Source organism: Calidris pugnax, unplaced genomic scaffold, assembly GCF_001431845.1.
Source record: "Calidris pugnax isolate Ruff unplaced genomic scaffold, ASM143184v1 scaffold42, whole genome shotgun sequence".
Taxonomy (NCBI): domain Eukaryota; kingdom Metazoa; phylum Chordata; class Aves; order Charadriiformes; family Scolopacidae; genus Calidris; species Calidris pugnax.
The window spans coordinates 2,619,094-2,641,366 of record NW_015090920.1 but is presented as its reverse complement, the minus strand read 5'-3'; the positions used below and the strand labels follow the sequence as shown (position 1 = coordinate 2,641,366).

The 22,273-nt window shown below is 36.2% G+C and overlaps 1 protein-coding gene across 1 annotated transcript in view; it reads right to left on the bottom strand.

The window, feature by feature from the left end:
* Window positions 1-22,273, bottom strand: part of LRBA (LPS-responsive vesicle trafficking, beach and anchor containing) — a 464,550-nt gene that overhangs the window by 8,582 nt on the left and 433,695 nt on the right. The window contains exons 53-54 of the mRNA XM_014950036.1: window positions 5,752-5,853; window positions 4,228-4,442 (exon numbers count right to left, since the gene is read on the bottom strand). Coding sequence (XP_014805522.1) covers window positions 4,228-4,442; window positions 5,752-5,853 — 317 coding nt within the window. The remainder of the gene's footprint in view (window positions 1-4,227; window positions 4,443-5,751; window positions 5,854-22,273) is intronic.

Here is a 22,273-nt window from a genome sequence, read left to right as displayed (position 1 = left end):
AAAATTGAGCACTAACCAAGGTTAGAACTGAATATTCTGAGCTGAAGCTCCTCCACCCCAAAAACAAATATTTCAACCATAAATTGCTTCTGTGACTGTTTCTACCAGCCTACAAAAATACGCTAAGCACCTCCCAAAGCACAGCCCCAAAGCCCCTGAAAATTCATTTAGAGACCCCCTTAGAAGAGTACAGTGTCTCAGGAAGGAAGGGGTAGAAGACAAACTAAGGCAAGACTGTGAAAATTACCTAGAACTCGCATGCACTGAGTAGATGATCATGAGATCTAACGTACCACACACAATTATTCAAAGGATTATTCATTAGAAGCAAAAATCAATACGGGGTGTTTTTCCTCTCCATAGCAATGGCAGTCTCCTAAGGGTATTTTCAAATTGCAATGAAGACCGTGACAAATAATTATTTGCTACACTTATAAAATTTGGCTGATGAAAATCCATTAACCTTATGGTCATGGTTCACTTGAATTTTATACTTGAGGCTTTTACTGAAGAAATGGTATATTAAAAGGCAAATTAAAGCCATTAATCTTTAACTCTTCCACTACCCGCAAAAGGCAGTGGGTTTTGTGATCTTTTGATTAAATAAAGTATAGGCTTTGAACCCTTTCTAATACCTATGCAGTTTTATTAAGTCATTGGCTTGTTATGAAGACAAGATGTTGATTTATTTATTCTTCTTGTTTATTAATAAATTTCTCAGCCACTTGCCTCTATATATACACACCCTTCTACGAATGAAGGAATGAATGGAAGAAAAAGGTCGCCCTGTCAACATTTCAGTTTCATGTCATGCCCTTCAAGATTTAACAAAGGAAAGGATGCTTTTCCTCCCAAGTACTCCGACCGGGATAGAGGACCATATGAATCAATTTTACTGTTCTGCTTTTCCCCAATGTAGTTTATCTGTGATTCTGCTAGGTATGAAACCAAAAAAACTCTGCAACTAATCTTTCTCACAACACGAGCTTCAGACTTTCAAATAATCCCCAAAGCGCACAATTTCAGCGACGTTCCAAAAGCTGCATTCTGACTTGTATCGCCTCGGAAAGTCTCAAAACTTTGCACAAAATCCCTTTTTTTAACATCTCGGATTTTTGAAAGGCAGCGCTTTGTGACAGCCCTGGCTTCCAGCAGCAGGAGTCTGGTGGGCACTTCCACATTTCAAAACAGACTCAGGAAAGGAAAATAAATTGGTTCCTCTGGGTGAAACAGCATACACTCTTTGTTTAGGGTAAAATAACTTTGCTTCTCAGAACAAGCAGACTATTTAGAGTTAAGTTATTCATTAAGATATCTAAACATTACATGGTAGATGTACTGTGATATGCCTAAGCTCCACTGAGCAATACAGTATTTAAAACAAAAACAGGTGGAAGGCATTGATTAGACTTTGAATTCCCCCAGAGCATCTGAAATTTTGCTAGCGGCTTTCTAGTGCAAGAATACAAGAAAGAAAAGCAGAATTTTGTTCCAACAATCACTATTGAAAACTGCTAGTTTTGTCAATAACGTTCTGAAATAGCGGTCCGTAATGACATAGGAAAATAGAAACTACAATTTTACATTACAGGCTCAACACTTTTGACCTTTTCCTTCCCTTTTCTATCCTCGTGGAGCAAAAAGCAATGAGAAGTGTTTGTCAGCACAGCCCATGGGTAGGTACTATTCATTTGAAATGCCCCTGCTTTAATCAGGCAGTTACCACTTGCCTTCTAACGTGATGTAGTGCAGAAGCACTGGGAAAGACGCTGTAGGTTGGTTAAGCGTAAAGCCCAACTGGGACCACTGGGAGAGAAAGAAAACAAAACAAAACAAAATAAAACCCAAAGCCCTGTACATATGTAATTCTGGCCCACAGAGAGCGGAACTTCCATTGCCTTCAGCAACATTCCTAAAGCTGTGGGTACTGACTGAAACACTACAGAAATTGTTTCAGCCAGCGAGGGATTTCTAGATATTTTACAGATTTGCTGGCCTAGCTGACAACATAATCACAACTGAAAGTGACAGATTATCAACATTATTATTGTAAAAAGAGAAAACACTGGGATATGTACTTGCTTTATGGAAAGAACCGGGATGAAGGGCAGGCTGAAAATCCCAACAGCATTTGTGCAAGGACAGCCAAAGGTACAATTTCAGAGAAGAAGAAAGATTAAAAATTTAAGCAAGAGCCTACATTCATTTGGAAAATGGCTTGGGACAGAAATATACATATTTCTACTTTCTTTTCCCAGCCACAGCAACCAAAGCTCGAATGCCCTCTCTCCCCTCACTATGGAAAAGAGACCTGCATGAAGAGTTATTTCTGCATATTCCACCAAAGAGACCTGCATGAAGAGTTATTTCTGCACCAAGAGTTATATTCCACCACCAACGTACCTGACATGGTGAAAAGAGAGGCATGTTGGATTAAGAGTACAGTACACGACAGAGGTTCATCAGGTTTTAAGTGGAATATACTGAACCACACTGGAGAATTCAGTGGTAATGGAGCATTCACCATTCCATGTAAGTTATAAAACAAAAATAATCAGAATTCTTTCAAATATATCGAGCATTCACCATTCCATGTAAGTTATAAAACTGAAATAATGATGATCAGAATTCTTTCAACACATTCTTCCATCTTAAGAATTAATAATAGAGTCAAGAAAAGAACAAATTTAAAAATGCTCACGATTTTGCACAGCACCTGAAAGAATTTCACTAACTCTGTAAAACATACCTGAGGGCAAACAGGCATTTTCTTCCTGAAATACCTAATCCAAATAAAGGAAAAACTTTTGTGAGTTTCAACTCCAGAGAACACTGGAAATCCCAGAAGGTGAGTTGCTGCTAATCCAAATAAAGGAAAAACTTTTGTGAGCTTTCAACTCAAGAGAACACTGGAAATCTGGCTCTTCCATCAGATTGTGAAAGTCAGCTTGGACGTGTAGTGCTGCCATATGCTTACAACAACACACGTCTCCTCTTGCTGATGTTAAATAGTTAAACACTTTTTATTCTTCCATCAGATTGTGAAAGTCAGCTTGGAGGTGTAGTGCTGCCATATGCTTACAACAATAGAAAATCTCCTTTTGCTGACATTAGTTAAACACTTTTTAAACAGGAAACACTTCTTTACTGTGAGGATGATCGAGCATTGGTAAAGGTTGTCCAGAGAAGCTGTAGAATCTCCATCCTTGGAGATACTCAAAAGCCATCTGAACACGGTCCTGGGCAACTGGCTCTACATGGCCCTCCTTGAGCAGGGGGGCTGGACCCCATGATCTTCAGAGGTCCCTTCCAACCTCAATCATTGTCATTCTGTGCCTCTAAGACCATGACTACTGGCATAGAGACCATAACTTCAGATATTTGAGATAGCCTGAACACTGACCCAACAATGTGATCTTGCTTCACATCTCTGCTGCATTCTATAACTTTCCAGCAGATTTGGCAATGCTTGTTCAATTTTTTTCCCTTCCCTTTCCTTTCGTTCTCATTCAAGGAAAAAGTGGGAATATTTTTAATTCAAGGGAAGTATTCTTTTGACATTTCTGCTTCACTGCAGTATAGCTGGCACGTTCTGCTCTGCTTCATAGGTACTATTTCATAGGAACTGTCAAAAGACCTGCATTTTGTATTATCAAATAATTTCCATAAATCCATAAGCTTAAAATGCCTCCTGCGTAGTTTTGGACTTGCTCCATGTCTCTTGCAGCTAAAGATGTAGAACCTAGCTGCCTGCTCAGCAAATGCCAAAGGGGCTAAAGAGTTGAAATACAGACATATGTCTATAAACATCCTGAAGCTCAGCACAACACACATCTCAAGCTAAGATGAAGGAATGTAGACAGAAATGCCAAAAAAGGGAAAGCCAACATCCATACCATCATGTCCAACGTCCTCCTGCCTTCAGACTCAAAAGTAAAGAAGTAGCCCAGCTTCTCCTGGTCAACAATTAGTAATATTTGTATTCATCACTTCAAGGAAATGCCTACAGGATATCATTCCTTACTACATGAACAGAGTTATTCTAAAATTAAACCTAGTATTATTATGTCCTCTTGATTACAGTGTTGTCAGAATGCTGCTGTTTTGATGCAGTACCATATATTTCTATGTCCTGGCTATAGAAAGAGCCTCCACACCATTCCAGCATTGATGGCTTCTTCTGACACCAAAACTGCTAGTCCTTAGCACACATTGGAGTACACTCACCTTTATCTTGTCATCCGTTTCCATAGTGGCTTGAAGTCTCCCATTCACACTGAATACACAGAAGAGGCCATTTTCATAATATATGACGCAGTAGCCTTCTCTTGAAGCTTGGATAAGTTTTGGTCTCAGGCAGTTTTCAGGACCTCCTAACGTTACAGGACCTTCTAATGTCCTCAGTAGATCTCCATTCATAGAATGTATAAGACATGGTCCTTCTAATGAGACAGAATAAAATCTCTAGTTATTGATTTAAAGACATCATATATGAAATAATAAGTAATGACTTCTACCTAGGTAATCACTATTATAATACATTATAATGATTTTTACCATGTTTAAGCGGGAAGCCTATGACTTTAAGGGTGCCATAGATTAAAATAAATAGCTTATCCCTTAAAATCTTTGTATTAAGGTATTTTAGGGCACTTATCAAAACTAGTTAGAGACCTAACAGATTTTCTTTTGTGGATTTTCATTTAAAATCAGTAGTAGTTAATTTTGAGAGCGCAAAAATAAATGTACTGAATCCTAAAATGAGATTTTCAAAATATGAAGACACACAGAGGTATGTGTAATGAATTCACATATGTAGGTACTCTAAAAGTGTGTATTCTCATATTAAAGTTTTAACCCATACATGAACCACTAAATATTTTTTTTCTGTTAATACATTTGGACAAATCCCTGATTTGCACATAAGCCACAAGCATTCACACAAACACACAGAGGTGCACAGGGTGAGTACACTCACAAATCCCTGATTTGCACATAAGCCACAAGCGTTCACATGCGTAAAACACAAACACACAGAGGTGCACAGGGGGAGTACACTCGACTTTGACAAAGTGTCTCTCAGTAGGTACTTGGGATACACTAAAGCAGAAAGATCCTAATCCTAAGAAATTTCTAGTTTAAAAATGTGTGGACGAGCAAATAGGAAAACGATAAACAAATCCACAGAATCAACCACCATTCCTTACAATTTGCCCACAGAAAGCAGGTTTTTGAGTACACAAATGGAGCATGTCACAGGCTTTGTAGCTAAACTCAAAGAGCCTGAACAGAATTACTACAAGTTTTAGTTGGTAGTTGATATATAATCTTCATCAAACAAACAAGACAGCACATTCTCTTTCCCCTGGAACTAATTTTTGCTTCCCTTTCTGAAAAGTTACCCATAACAAACATTCTTTGCCATCCTGACAGTCAAGAGCTGTATCCAACTGTATGCTAGATGCAATTACACACTAGATAAACAAACAAAAAGAAATAGTAATCAGCAGGCTATAATAGGGAAATTGATGTTGAAACTGATGCGGAAACTGGTTGCCTCTTCTTGTAAATGTCTAAATAATCCTCAGTTTTAACCGGTTTAAAAAGAGGTTTCAAATTCCGCAGCAACTGAAACAAGGTTAGAAATAAAACCATCATAAAGTTAATAAATTCTGCCAACTGATACTGTATTCCTCGTTGCATTAGGATTATAGCTTCATGGACAGAAAGAAATGACAATAGCAACCTTACCTTTGGAACCACTTATTACCAGGCCGAGTTCAGCACAAATGGTAGCACAGGTGATCTCATAGTCATGTCCTGTCAGAATAGCTCGAGGAGTTGCAAAATCACCTTCAGTGAAAAAACAATAAAAGCAAGCCTCGGTTACAACCTATTTCTGAAATCACTGCTTTCAATCACCGCAGCCTCTTGCGTTTCCTTGCTCTTTGAGTTCATGTTCCCTACAAATCACTTCTATGCTACTGTTTGCATCTGCTTGTTGCGTACTCATACCCACAGAGAGCAGCAGCAGCACTAGAGGAACTCAGCCTACACGTTTACTGACACATTAATACAAATATCTGGTGTGTAATAAAAACAAAAAGAAGTTGGAGCCCACAGATTTGCTTTTTCACTTCCATCTCCCTCTTATTTTATTTTATTTATTTTTTGTGGAGGAAGAGTTCTCAATCAATTACTACCTTTTCCTGTACCAAGTGTATGTAAACACACGTGTCACTTGTGACACCTCATGTGCCCAAAGATGAAGTAAAACACCCATCAAGGGATTTTATTTTAACCTTGTAGCACTGTTGAAACCTCAGCCTGATGTCTAGTTCTTTGTACGATGTGGAGTTTGGACCATAATCAGTATGAATTTCAGGTAAGTTCGCAAAATCCAAACATCCAAACCCAACATTAATTACCACTGCTCCTATTAGACATTTCCCTACAACAAGAACAAATAAAACTATCTCTTTTTTTTTTGAGATTATCTTTTTAATCAAACATACGTGGATATCATAAAAAAAAGAAATTGTACAACAAGGACATTTAAATTATTCTCCAGGCCAAGGCACAGAACAGGTAAGCAAATGCTGTAACACTCTTTAGCTGGTTTTATAACTTCACTCACAGATTGTTTGCTGGATCACCCTCTTCCAGAGTGGAAATTTGCATTACCATACAATTAAGTCATTCGTAGCATTTTACAAATCACTTAACTCTAAAGAATGTATCTGTAGGTAATGATGTTATGCTGCAGTTTCAAAAAGGATTAGATGAGTTTTTAAGCAGCAGGGAGTAATTTCACTTCACAAGCTATAATATGCGAGGTACCAACAAGGCAGTAAAGCAATGGTGAAATCAAACTTTTTTTGCTTCAAAAACAAGAGGTTTCGCAAAGAAACAGAGTAATAATAGGGCTGTAATTGGTTACTAAGGTAGCATCATTCCAATTACCTTCGGGGTTGTAACTTTTCAAAAGACAAAACCAGCAAAGTATCATTACTTTGTCCATGTAGAAGATCGGGTTTTATTGTTAATCTATTACTATATTAAAGCAAGGAGGTACCCAGACCCTGCGTGTGGACACTGAGAGACTTCTGTGGACAAGAAATTGTAAGTCTGGGTTTGTGTGAATAAAAGCTTAGCTTACTCTTCATTTTTTACCCTTTTCTCACTCTCCCAGAGTGTCCGTGTCGCTGCCACAGTCAAACGGCTCTTTTAGAAAAAGTCATAATCTATGACAAAGTATCAAATCAAGGACTTTGACCTCTCAAAATATGATTTATGCGGCAGTTATCGTTATAATCTATAATTTATATCCACAATACAAAATCTGGAAAAAGCAAATAAATCTTTTTCTTCTTAGATACATACATATACACTAAATATATACGTGTGCATGTAACGCATGTACGTTATCAGCATTTGAAATCTGAAAATGCTTTGGAGCAACTTACTGAATTGTCCCTAATCTCCTAATAAATAATCATTAAAAGCTATTGCTTTTGTTTCCTACAATGTTTGGCAAAACACACTCAAACCCAGGAAGTATGGCAGACAGTTCAGAAGCAAAGGAAAAACTCCCAACAAATTAAAAGCATAAGGGTAGACTTAATGACCTCTAGGTACTTCTCAGGTGGCTGATCCTACAAATGCTCACAAACCTCTTAAAGAAACTCTGCTCTATTGAACTTTCCTCACACAAACACGGGGCAGGCACCTCAGAATATTTGTAAATGAACGTAGATAAACCACAAGGGCAGGCACCTCAGAATATTTGTAAATGAACACGGTGTAGATAAACCACAAATATGCAATATATGGGAAAATGCAACAGCAACCATAACAGTCTCATTATTCAGTAACAATTTAATTTTGTTGACCCAATTCTTTCTTCCTGTTGTCCCCAAGCCATAAAAGAGTCACTTTGTGCTTTTAAAGCTTGTTAGCTTGTTTTCTTTTAAATGAGCTGCCTACCTTAGCAGAATTCTAGAATTCTGGCTTTATTCCTTTATTTTGCTACCTTTTGCTTTCACAATTTGCATAGATTTAACATTCATTTAACCCATATTTGCTTAGATCAGCAAGGAATTAATCTAATCTATACGACACGTTAATGAAACTTTTGAAATCAGAGAAGTTTTAAATGTACAGCATTGTAGTGGAGGTAACGAGCATAAGATGTTGGAGTTAGAAGGACTTATAAGCAGCAATGTCTGAATGAATTATTAGAAGGTATAGATAAATAAAATCCATATAGTACACTTATTCTTACAGCAGCTATGCTTCTGTAGGCTTTACCTACGTTAGGCTGTCAGCAACTACGTACATAAAATGTAGGAGATAAGATTCTTAAAGCAAAAAGTACAAACTGAGCATACATATTTATCACAGTCCGCAGGAAAGTAAAATTCGTAAGTAATGCTTGCAGTCTTCTTAGAATTTGGACTTGACTCCAAACATAATAGAGTATAAATCTACAGGTGGCAGGATCAGTGTTTCATACATTTTATCAGCTGTTTGCTATAATACATTTGTTCTAAAGAAACACTTTAATGCAAAAAAGAAAGAAACACATGAGATCTGAATAGTATCTTTAAAGAAATTAGGACTTGAATAAATACTGTAAAAGAGGAGCCCTGTGAAAAGTCAGGCTGACTCCTTTGATAAGAATGTCAAGTATTTAGGGGTTTCCAAGCCTCTGGTTTTCCAAATAATGGGGTCAACTTAAAAGCTGGTCGTAGAGCAGAACAGATTTCTTTAAAAGCTTTTAAATTGTTATTGCTTCAGAAGATTGTCATGGTTTTCAATAATGCAAAGGGAAAATTTTATTTTGTCGCTGGTTTAAGGGGCACCACTTCCAACTTTTCTAAATTGTTTTAGGGGAACCGGCTATGCAGACCTTTTGAAAAGCTGGGGAAGTGACTTCAAAGGGGAGAGAGCCTTTGTCCGCTAAGCAGGTTTACGACCACTGATGCAAACCTTAACTAAGGGCTGAAAAGAACACTCAGTGCATCTTTATGGAGATCCTTAAGGAAGATGAACAAGTCAAATGAGATTAAAGATAGTTCAAATTCTAGCACTAACAACCAAGACACAACAGTGTTACAGATGTGCTTTTCTCAGCACAGTCTATGATAATATCCTTGGGCTATACTGTGGCTGGATGGTTACTTGAAGCTGAATGCTGAGAGAATCTTAATGCCACATCCACACTGCAACAAATGGCATGGATGATTTATTTAAGCCACAGGAGTGACTTCTAAAGTTATTTTCCAGTAATGGACAGAATACCTTTACACCAACCAAATTATTTCAAAAGACCTCTCCTACGTTCCAGTAAGTAATTTCTGCAAAGCTGTTTTCCCATGGAAAATAGCATAAAACATCACCGTTCCTTAAGTGACTAAAGTACGTTTTAAATCATAAAATTGAAGCTTCAGAAGATAAAAGAAGAGCAGAAGATATCATGTCATCTTACAGCGGTGTTTCAGTGAAAAAAATGTGAGGCGTTTGGAAACGATGTTTCAAAAGGAACAGTGGGATTATAGCAAAGTCTAAACTTTCTTCTAGTTTAATGACATCCAGAAGAAGATAGGCCTTACTGGATAACAAGAAATTGGTTGTATTGCCAGGTCCATCATCTCCAATATTTTTTTCAGCTTGGGTGATGTTACAAAACAAAACAGGAGATCACGACATTTAAAATCCAGCAGTAAATTCCTAAAAAGACCACTTTCTGTATTTTCAGTGCTAAAATTGCAAGAGCTGTGGCGAACGTAGGAACTCGTTTAAAGAAAAATCTCTCCCTAAAAAGAAATCAAACTAGAGAAATATGAGATACACTTCCTACTATTTCGGGGTGAGATAATATTATGCAACACATTAAAATTTGAAATACTTGAGTATGGTCCTTCTTACGTTTTATGCTGAGAAGACAGTTAATTATGATAAGTCACAGACGGCCAAACAGTCATTACTAAATTATTATTCTATTATTGCAGAGGCTGTAGGGCACTTTTAAATGGCAAATTAATTACGTGATTTTATGTCAATATAAAATCCAAATGAAATGAAGCATCAGTTAATCTAAGTATTTTTATACCTACGTCTTGCAAAAATAACTGATTGAGTACTTTCTCAGAAGGATACATCAAGCAATCCAAATTATCTATGGAAGAAAAGTTTTCTAAAAATCATTTTGTGAAATGAAGCATCAGTTAATCTAAGTATTTTTATACCTACGTCTTGCAAAAATAACTGATTGAGTACTTTCTCAGAAGGATACATCAAGCAATCCAAGTTATCTACAGAAGAAAAGTTTTCTAAAAATCATTTTGCAAATTTCAGAATTTTGAAGTTGTTTCATATAATAAAAATTGAGGAAAACAATAAAAAGGTTGGAAGTCAATTAGAGAAGTACAAATGTACTTAGAGAATATATGACATTTAGATAAAAGTTCTTTTGGCAAAATGCAAGTAAAAAAAACTAGTTTGCTGCTAGACTCATACGTTGATTACGTAGCAAGTTTCAGAGTTTAATTACATCAAAGTGATGACTGTCAATTATTATACAAACTCTGTATATTAACATTATTAACATATTAACATAATTAACACAGTAAACATTTAAATAACAGCCAGCTGGTTAAAAACTCATGTCTCTAGCACAGAAAGGCGAGGTCTTTGATGGATGTGACACCTTACTAAAGGCAATAGCACACAATATTACTGAAGTATTCCTAACATTTCAGTTTGAATAATCCCTCCTTTTTAAATATGCATTTTTAATGTAACAATGTCATCTTCTCATATTATACAGGTATTTCGTTGCTGTCTGGTTCTTCACATGATTCCCACTCTCCAGCAGCAGCTCCTCTAATTCCTTCAAACCACTCCCCATCTGTTCAGACATTTTTTACAGCAAGAAGTACAACCTTATGCCTGGATGCAAGTTTTGTTTTTGCAAAAAACCACTTCAGCCATACATTTTTCTGAAAAGAGGGAACAGTATCTTTGAACAACATATCATTCTCTCCTAAAGCAAAATCAAAAAACATAAAAGAATATGCTATAATCAGTATCTTTGAACAACATATCATTCTCTCCCAAAGCAAAATCAAAAAACATAAACCACAGAATATGCTATAACGGTGCTATGTTTGTTCAGTAAAGAAAAATAAAAAAATAATTGTGTCAAGAGAACAGGTTCACTACGTTTCCAAGATAAGCACAGTAAAGAAAAAGATTTAACGGGCCGTCGTGAATTGGATATTACAATTCAGATTTCAAAAAAAGCAATAATCCCCAGCCTCTTAATTCCTCCACCACGTGCGCCGCGAAGCTTTCTGGAACGAGTTGGCCCTTACCAAGGATTCATCTGCTGGAAGTCCTGGAAGTCATTCAGCAGGACTCCTCCCACTGAATACAGAGCTTTTTGAAGCCTCTGGAAAGTATCTGCAGGTGAATATTCAGGGTCACTCTACACTAATATTTTAATATTTGCGCCATCCCGGCTTCATAAACTGCTACTTAAATATCAGCTTTGAAGTTATAAGGCACTGTCATTTTTGTTTGAGGATGTTCTAAGACGGCTTTATGAAGGGGCTTTTTTTTGTTTATGCTAAAAAACCAATCTGTTTTCTTCATATATCTCTCTTGTGGTTTATAGTATAACTATTCCATTACTTAGCAAATCCAAGAAAAAAGAAACAACAAACCTTAACAGAAAAGGCAAAAAACCCATCAAAATTATTTCAGTCAGAAATAGCACCTACTGTGGAATTGTTGGAAGATAAAAGACTTCTTACAACATGCTGAAACCGACCACTAGTGGAAACTTCTATAGGATTTCATACCTTGGGCAGAATAATCTGAGAATATCATGATATTCTCAGAATAATATGAGAATATCATAGGGGAATTCAGCTTGATTTGGCAGGTTTTGATATTTTTTTTTCCTATTGAAATACTACATTAAAATAATTTATTTTTATAAATACGAACAACGCATCACTGCAAAGTAACACTGTTCCATAACAGCATATAAAAGTCTGTGCTTTAGCTATTTGATTGCTTTTGTAAAGTTAATTTCAAACCAATGCACCAGTAGTGTATTGCACTAGATAGATGTTTACCACCTTTATATATCGATGTAACTGGGAATACCAATGGCACACACCAAGTTCAGAGCATACATAAATTAGCTGTTTTTTTAAAAGTAACTGTTTTGAAACAGGTATTAACCAAGTTCAGAGCATACATAAATTAGCTGTCTTTTTAAAAGTAACTGGTTTGAAACAAGTATTTTATTTTTTTTTCAATGAACCAGACCATAATTCTAATTACATATAGTATTCTTGCACTCAGTGGAGTACTGGTTATGTCTATGATGTCAGCATTAACAGAATCTAGATCCAGAAACACTAACAAAATAATCTCTGAGCCGAGTCAGGATTATTGTACTGACCAAATATTTTTTTATAACATTTAAGTTGGTAATTTTGTTCTAGACTATAAATTACTACATCTTCTGCATTACTCTGTTCTCTCTTACACAGTATAGACTTTGAACTGAAGAGTTATTTTTCCCAGCAACCAAACAAGGTAAATAAATGTGATATATTAGTACATCATCCCACCACGATGCATATGGTGCACATTAAGGTTGTATTCATTTACCATATGAATATAATTCCTTTTACCACATCAACTATTAGTTACAAGTTGTAAATATAGCATTGTTTTCCCTGGAACCCAAAGGTCTGCATTACATCACGAAGCACTAAATATCCTTATCCTCCTGGAGAATTTCATGCGTATAGTTTTAGTGACACCTCAAGCTGGATACTGCCAAAAAAGCAGCACCCAAGCTCTTTCTCTGTTTCCAGTCTCAAAATGCAAATTACCTTCCCTTGTATCTGGATTGTGCCTCAAAACTTGCTCTCCAGTGTTACTTGCAATGACAAACAAGTATTTACAGCACACAAACTTCCATGCTCATCAGGACAAAATCACTACAACTGATTAAGTGCTTTCCAAACCATCAGTGAATGCTATGGCAAGGTCTTCTCGATGAAGACCTTGTCCTCCTCTCTATCTATGACATGACTTCCTTGCCATTATATAAATACAAAATTCTACTGCTTATGCAGCATCATTGCAGATTTCCAGATAGACCAGAATATATATATCTATTTGATATACCCATCATACCTCATCTTTTTCCAGTTTAAATATTTGGAGGCTAGAACCATCATTTCTATGTGATTTATAGAGTACTTGGAGGAATGAGGCCTCAACCCCTTTGAGATATCAATGTGTTACAGTTTAAAAATGAAATGAGAGTGACCTTTTGTAGCTGTGTAATTTAAGGGTCTGTTCTAGATTCATGCAGATAGTCCCAGCACTTGCTGCACTGGCCAAACTGGTGACCTGTGAAGATACAGGGAACTGTAGGACCAACTACAGCATTAGGGCCTCTGACCACTAAGCTTTCCTGAGCCTTTCAAGACTAACATCAAATAATGCAATAAATATTAAGTAGAAGAATATTTCGTGGTTGCAACCCTTTTCAAAACATGTTACAGATACTTTTCTGAAATAAATCCTTTTCTAAAGTAAATGAAATTTCTGAAACAAATTTTCTGAAAAATTCTGAAATAAATTTTACTGAATTTAACTTACAACAGAACTAGAAAAATTTAATATTACACTTGCCAAAGCTCTAATAAAAACAAGAACAAAGTATCCCATTTATTTTTAGTCACACTTAACAAAACACTCCTGACCTATTTCTATTTCAGTTCATATGTTACCCTTAAGTTCACACTGTATTTTCTCACTATAACTTTAGTAAAGAGGATAAAAATTATACTACAAATGAAATAATTTTTTTTCACCGAATATGTGAAAATACATATATTTTAAATATATTTTAATAGGCAAATGCTTTGGAGAGTCAGCTTTCAACTCAATGCCAGCAGATGGTGCTAAAGGATTCTTGCTTTATATTCAATATTGTGCTACTCTGTCCAGCCATTTTTGAGAAACAAAGAATATTTGTTATGTCTTCAGTTAAAGAGTGTTAAAATAATACTAAATTATTTACTGGGGTTTTTTGAAGAAGGGCTCACGCAATAATATAATGTGTGTAGGGATATTAAAAAAAAAGTGCTATTGAGCAGATGCAGATGTTTTTAAACTCTCAGTGCTGTACTATCATAGAGCAACACTTTTCTTAACAGACTGACTACAGTGAATGGCATCTATTGCCTTCTTAGCTATAGCAATTCCAAATATATTTCAGTATTGGGAGGCTCTGCAAATTTTTGGCTAATATGGTAGACCACCATTTGACAGAAATTAATAATAACAGCAGAATTTCCACTACTAACTAACGTGATTACTGATTTATGGGTATTTTGACACCCATACTACTTAGCACGATAAATGCAAAAGGGAACACTGACAGAAGAGAATTTTACAACTAATTCCCAATTAATTTTTTTCAGAAAATAAGCTGTTATGCAAACTACTTCCAAATCTTTTTTTTATTATTATTATTTTTTTAAGAAATAATCATTAAAATTCTAAATAAATATTTATGCTAGAAACATTCTTTAGAAATGTGGAACCTTGTCTTCTCTGTTATCATTGGTTTTGAAATTGAAAACAGAAGTCCAGTTTTTTAATTTTTTTTTTTTTTTTAAGAAATAATCATTAAAATTATTAAAAATGATGCAGAAACTTGGGAACCAAGATGTAGGTTAATTCAAGATGAGGAGAAGGTTGGGGGAAGAAGGCAAAGAGGGTTTTTTTGCTACTAAGTTAACAGCAGACATATGACCTGCTTGAAATCATTGTGACTATTCACTGTGTACAGAGGCAAGCACGTATGCAAACCTTCATAGAATTCAGGTTTACAGGATTAGTATGTCTGAGTACAAAGAAATTATTACTTACGACATTATTATTTAATGAACCAACACCGAGATCCTCATCAGGTCACCTGCATTATCCACTTAAATAATTAATTATCAAGCACTTGCTTCTAAAAAGTTGAAATTTTCAAACTGAGAAATGTGGGTAGCAGTAGGTGAAATACAGATGTTTTATCTTTTACTGTGATTACTAATACAATTTAAACTAATATTTTCTCTAGTCTCAAGACCATAGCTTTAATTTAATAATAATGTTAATGGATAAAAAAAAAGTCACTATGATTACTAATACAACTTAAACTAATATTTTCTCTAGTCTCAAGACCATAGCTTTAATATAATAATAATGTTAATGGATAAAAAAAAAAAAATAAAAATTCAAATACTTGTCTAGGAATTGTAGCTACAAAACCCCAAACAAAATACAGTTTCTTTTAAAAGTAGCTTGGACAGTAGCTAGAATTTTCTTCAGCAAGACAGGAAACAGGTGATTAAATTTTGAACCCTTTGGGAGATTTCGTATTTTGTAAATATGTATGTATTTTTAAATTTGTACGTACATTTTAAATTTAAAAATGTATGTCTTTTTAAAATTTGTATCTGAGGAGGATATTCTGCACGGTAGAAATAGTAAAAGTGTTCAATGAATCCCCTCAAGCACGTATCAGTTAAATCCAACCATTGGTTTTAAGTATGAAACCACGTGCTTGCCTTCACACTGCCTACACCAGTAGAAGCATTTCATTACTTTAACACCCATAAGAAAACCCAAATATAGTTCCACCTAAAAAATAGAAAACTATGCGATGAAAGCACACCCATAATCCTTGTGATGCAAACGTGATACATTCAGAGAGTAACATTTTCTAGTTTTATGGGCTAACATAAAAGGGGTAATATAATTTGGTTTATTCACACGTGTGGAAGATCAATGCAATAATTCAGAAGAGATCACATTAGTATTAGTAGTAGTATTACAGTTATACGCTGACTCTACATTGCATTAGTACTGAATATTTTTATTGGTTAAGCCCTAATTTCATTATGCAAATCAAATTTATAAATTAGATATCTTTTTATTTTTCAAAACTAAAAAATAACTATGAACGGATCTGTAGAAGTTTTGAAAGCAACAGAACAGTCTCTTCATATTCTCTGAATATAGTGCAATAATAGCAGAAAAGGGCTTTATCTTCACCTTGACTATGGAAATGCCTACCATGGTATAAGCAGAAGCAATATGAAGACAATTAAATTCCCCACTGTAAACCTCTCCTCCAAGAAAGTACATCCAAAGGAAATAATTACAGCGAAGAAACAAAAACTTGGCAGACATAGATTGACATTCACTAATCTGCTTGGCCTCTACCTAGGAGAGGGGTAGATGAGGGATCATTTAGAGAGGATTGGAAAAAAATGGGATATTCCAACTACAAGGATGTTTGTTGGTAAGGGAATACAAGTGTGTGTGCAGCAAGAAATGTGGAGACAATTTTAACTCTATAAGCAACAGCTAGAGCTGACCTTCTAGATATGATTATAACCAATACAGCAAACCAGATCAAAAACATAGTGGTGAAAGGAACTACAAGGATGTTTGTTGGTAAGGGAATACAGGTGTGGTGTAGCAGGCAATGTGGAGACAATTTGAACTATACAAGCAACAGCTAGAGCTGACCTTCTAGGTATGATTGCAACCAATACAGCAAACCAGATCAAAAACATAGTGGTGAAAGGAACTTACATGGAAGTGGTGAAGATATGAGTGTGTTTGATAGGCTTTATAAGTGAAAGAACAAGGACAAGATCATTTTTTGAAGTATTTTGGGAAGACAGATTTCAATGGATACAGAAGATTGGTCTGTATCTCATGAGAAGGTAAGGTAATAAGGATACCAGTGAAAACTGCTCCGAAGCAGCAGAAGGATAAGACAGACAAGAAGATAGCAGCTGGTGTAACTGAAAGCTCTCCAGTGACTGTAAACACCAGGAAAGTCAGGCAGAAAGATCAAAATAAGCAAGATTTTTCTGAACTAGTGTAAGAGACAAGGTATGAGGAAGCAAGGACAAAAATGGGATAGCCAAGCATAAATGAGATGCAACTAACAATGACATCAGGAACAACAGTCATTCTATAAAAATAAATAATAAAATAAAAAAAAATAAAAAAAAAATAAATAAATAAAAATAAATGTTAAGTTTTCGTGAGAAACTGGTCTGTTATCGACATCAGGAACAACAGTCATTCTATAAAAACAAAATAAATGTTAAGTTTTCATGAGAAACTGGTCTGTTATTAAAAGCAAGCAACACCAACAGATGATGCCACATCAAAAGTATTTCAGTAGAATTCTTCGATAAAAAGGCCAAGAGCAATCAGGCAGCAAACAAAAGCAAAAGTAGCAATGAGAGCTGTTGTCTCAATTAGAGAATACTGAAACGAGGAACATGTTTGGAACTCAATTGGCCTGGTAATACCAACTTGAGGACACCGTGAAAATGAAGCTACATGATCCCAGAGTTGTTTTGTGGATATTGGGTGAGGTTCTGCAAGATTAAAAAGCGCCTTGTGTTGTTTAAGAAGCAGGAAAAGGAAAACTGAGAAATTAGAGAGTAATCTGTTTAATCCCAACAAATAGAAAAAATACTGGCAGAACATTTATATTTATATACAGACACACACACAATTTCCTAGAAGAAAACAAGGAGATGAGTAACAGCTGATGTGGATTTGTTATGAGCAGATCATGTTAAAGCGATGTTTTTCTTGCAATGGCAGAGTAACAGGATTTGTCTTCAGGGAGACATCGTATATTTTGACTTTATTAAGGACTCTGGCACTGTTTCACATGGGCAATTTCTTAAGGAAAATAGGGAAGCACATGTCTAGAAGACATTACTACACATCAGATGAAATGCTAGTTGGAAAGCTATATATACAGAAACCTCTTCATTGTCAACATGGTAAATGTACAGATGGGCATTCCTGCAAACTATCTAATATTTTCTTTAATGACCAGTTTGACAGAATAAGACTGTAAATTACATTATCAGACGTGAGTTGCTTTGAGTCTGCTGGAGGACAGGATAAGAGTTCAAAATGAGCCTGACCAATTAGAGAAACAGTCTAAAAAGAATACAATTCAGAAAGTTTAAAACAAGGTTCCACAGTCAAACTACACAGAGGAGGAGAAACTACTAAGTAGACAGTGGTTCTTCAAAAAAGACTCAAATTTATATAGGCTCATACACTTAAAGAATTAACACTGTTGTGCTGTTTTGAAAGAAACAGGTATCTCATGGGGATGTGAAAAGTACTGGTCTGTAAAACAGGTTGTTTTCTACTTATTACTGGGAAGGCTTCAACTGCATTGCTGGGTCTGCTTTGAGGAAGACAGGCAACTGGAGAGGAGAGGAACTCAAAAAATCACAGGTCTAGAAAAATGTGACTTATGGCAAAAGACATAAAGAATTAGGTTATTAAATCTGGAAGCAAAGAATTTCAGGTCACGGTAAACCAAATCACTGGAAGCTGTTGCAAGGAGGAAATAAATAATCTGTTCTCTACACAAAGAGTAAATATACAAGATATGACAGAATGCAACTGCTGCGAAAAAGAACGGGATTCTAGGCTGAACACTGGGAAAAAAACCTGCTTCTAAAGCCCCAAAATATATTTGCCAAAGTTTTTAACAGAAGGTTGGACATAAGTCAGTCGGGAACGGTTTGGGTGCAGTTGAGCCTCCTTTGGGAAAAGAGAATAAATGAGGAGACCAAAGCTGTTCTGCGATTACAAAGTAAAATGCAATCCCTCAACCTAGGAAATGCCGAAACACTGAGAGTTGCCACTTGAACTTAAAAGGGAGAGTGGGATCTGAAAGTGATGCACACCATTTGTATGCAAATGAATTCTCTCCTCTCTTTTTTCTCCAGCCACCCCCGTGTAGTTCCTCCCCTCACCCCCTGCTTCTCGCCTCCCCTCCACCTCCATCCCATCAGGGCTGGGCAAGTGCCAAAGGTGGCATCTTTCCGCAAGTAACGCCGCCCTCTCCCAGTAACCTCCACACATTCCCAGTCAGGAACCCCAGTCCTGAATGTCACACAATGTCACGTCCCCATGTGGTACCTCGCCGTTAGATCGGAGCCTCTACATATGCAAAAGCAAACCTTGTGTTTGCCCACATCACACATGGGCTTCAAGGGGCACCACATCCTCTCCCTCCCACCTCCCCAAAGCGAGCCAAGGAGAGAAAAAGAAAAGCCCCTTACGCTATCCATCTCCACAGTAAATTATCCTAATTAATGTGAGCTCACAATGGCTCAGGGTTACTCTAAAGAACACAACTACTTCAGACTCTCCGCTCTGTTCTGAATTAGTCCTAGGCTTGGTCAGAAATTGTCCACAGAAACTATTTCTGCATCAGAAAATATGCCTGTGCGCCAAAGCGAAGTACTGCCATGCTTCTGCATTTTCAAAACCAATTAATTTAGAAAGAAAAAACCCCTACATTTGATCAAAGAGCATGGTGAAATATTTTTTGAATTTCAGGTTTTAATTTGAGAAGGAAAAAAGGACTTAACCCAAATGTAATCAAGCTGTTTTGTGAAGAATAAAAATAGTTTCCAGCAGATGTGTCTCAAGTAGGAATTTCATATCTTTGAGATTTAAATTCATCAAATTTGGTTTACATTGATCAATGCATTTGAGAGCTATTAGGGAGGAACTAAACAGACAGTGAGACTGCATAGGTGTAATTTCTTTAAGAAGTCAGCTTAAAAGTTAAAAATTAAAGAATATAAATAATGAATATTTTGGTAACATATTTCTTCTGTTAAACCAAAAACGTAAAGAATTTTTCCATACACTCCAATTGGCCAGAAAACTGTCCTTGATAAAGAATATCAAACAAAACACTTATTTATCACGTATGCCACAGCCCACCTGGCTTGTCAGCTTGAGTTAAGTACTATTCTGAAACATGAATACATGCAGCCAGAGATCAAGAGCTCAGTGCTTCCTAAAGTAACGAAACCAGACAAAGGCACCTAAATAAAATGTAACTGGTAGAGTAATGGGTGCCCAATGGGATAGTATTTAGGGTAGTTTGATCATACCAGTCTGCTGACTGATGAATATCAGAGGCAACAGGTACTATGAAAGGAGGAAAGAAATTCTCCTGGTTTAGATTATTTTTGTTGAAACTACTCTGGCATCGTGATTTGGTACACTGCCATCGAAGGCATGTTGCTGTGAAGTCATTTTAAGGTGGAAATTAGGGATAAATTAAATAGAGAAAAAAATAGAAGTATCAACTCTGAGAGTACCTAAAATTCCAAGAAACAGTCTTCATTGAAAGCATGAATAAATTATGTTTTGAGGTAAATAATCATAAGCTTCAAATATAAATAGACATTGGACAAGCTAAATACCTGGCATCCCACAAATGGATGGACATTACAGTTGCAGTACCAGGGCTCAAAACCCAACAAGGCTGCTGGTGCTTTCCATTTCTGACAAAATCAGAACTAAGCAGAAACAGCTCTTTTTATTTGCCCTTTCAAAAAAATTTTTAACTGAACAGAGATGCCTATAGAAGGCTATTTCTGGGAAAAATTAAACCCCCTAGATTACCATCTCTTTGAAGCAGAAACTGTCTTTTACAATACACATGTCTAGGCCTATGTATAGTGCCATGAGACTCCAATTCCTAAAAAAAAGCTTCCAGGCTTGCTATATCACAAAAAAAAAAAGCTACACAATGGCAACTAGTAAACATAGGAGCCATTGCATGTCCCTAAAAGCAAAAGTTTAATAGGACTGTAAACAAAGAGGCTTACCAGGTAGCTGTTGTCTGATGTTAAGCAGTAGTTAAAATAGCCTAATATTAACTTTGAGAAGTGTAAAATTTTAATACATTAGTAATTTGCATTAGAGAAGACAGTCAGATTATAATAAATTCTACCTATTCTAGTTAGACTAGATACAAAATCTCAGCATGTGATCTGTTAAGGGCAGAAAGGAGCCCACAGCCTCCTTTGGTCTTGGTCACAAAGCAGACAAGCCGGGCAAATACTCGGCAAGAAGAACTTTCCAGGACAGGACTCAGAATCTGCAAAGATGGGCTGCACTTGCAGGCCTTGAGACCACTCTAAGAGGACACCAACAAATGTTCACTGCTTTGCACCAGTAAAATATTTATGGTTTTCTATTCAAAAGGGCAGGTTTTCTCTTAAGGATTTACAAGCTCGCTTGACTGTCAAGCTCTTCAGTTCCTTTCACAGACCTTTTGGAGTTTCCAAGTTTACAAGCTCTGCAAAAATAGTGCAGAGTTTGCATTTTCTTTAAATTGATAGATTGCAAAATATGTATAAAGTATTCCCAGAGATTTTGTCCCTCAACCAAAGCCATATTTATTTAAAGATGCTCATAAAATTCTGCCAGCCACATCCCAGAAACGCTCCCATCTCTTGAATCAGACTGTTGGAAGGATAATGGGGATAGTTTGCTCTCATTCTTTGCTTGAAGATTCTGGAACTGTGCAATTTTTAAATAGTTTTCACAGTCAACATCAGATAATTTACAAGTTAAATTCAGATATTCATTCTGATATTAATTAGTTGTGCTTCTTCAAAATAGTTCATGAGAATGCAAATTTCTCCTTTTTTCATATTCAAGTAACTCCAGTTGAGTTACAGATTGAGTATGGAACACACAACTTTACCAAACTGATTAATTTGGAAGATGTCAGATACTGTTTACATTATATGGAATTGTATGCCAGCTATCATTGCAATATATGCCAGATATAACAACACTCCTTGTTGTCCAGAAATCCATTTTGTCCTTCGCAGACCAGCTTGGTCTTTTTAAAAATACTTTACTAGTATTCAAACGGGGTCAGAGAAGACCTTGTGTATGGCAGAAAACTTAAGAAATACACTTCTGAGGACAGACAGAATATACTGCTTCTCACTCCTCTTCAGGGCATTTTCTTTTTGGCTGAACAGGGAGAATATAACTCCAGTTTGGCTGTGATACACCCCTCTATTCACATATGAAAGCTCTCACTAGTTGTCTTGAAAGGCTCGTACTCCTGTGAACTGGCTCACTCAGGCTTTTTGTCAAGCTGCACATCCTTGCTTCGGGCATAAATGCTTAATTTTTAATAACAAGATCACTTTCTACCTTTCCTGTTACACAATACAAGCACAGCAGGGTGGAACAGCCACATAAAATCATGAGCTACAAGAGAGAATCTTCAGGAGTAAAAAGATCTGGGACTTCCTGGGAAACTCCGTAAAATGGGAGAGATTAAATTCTT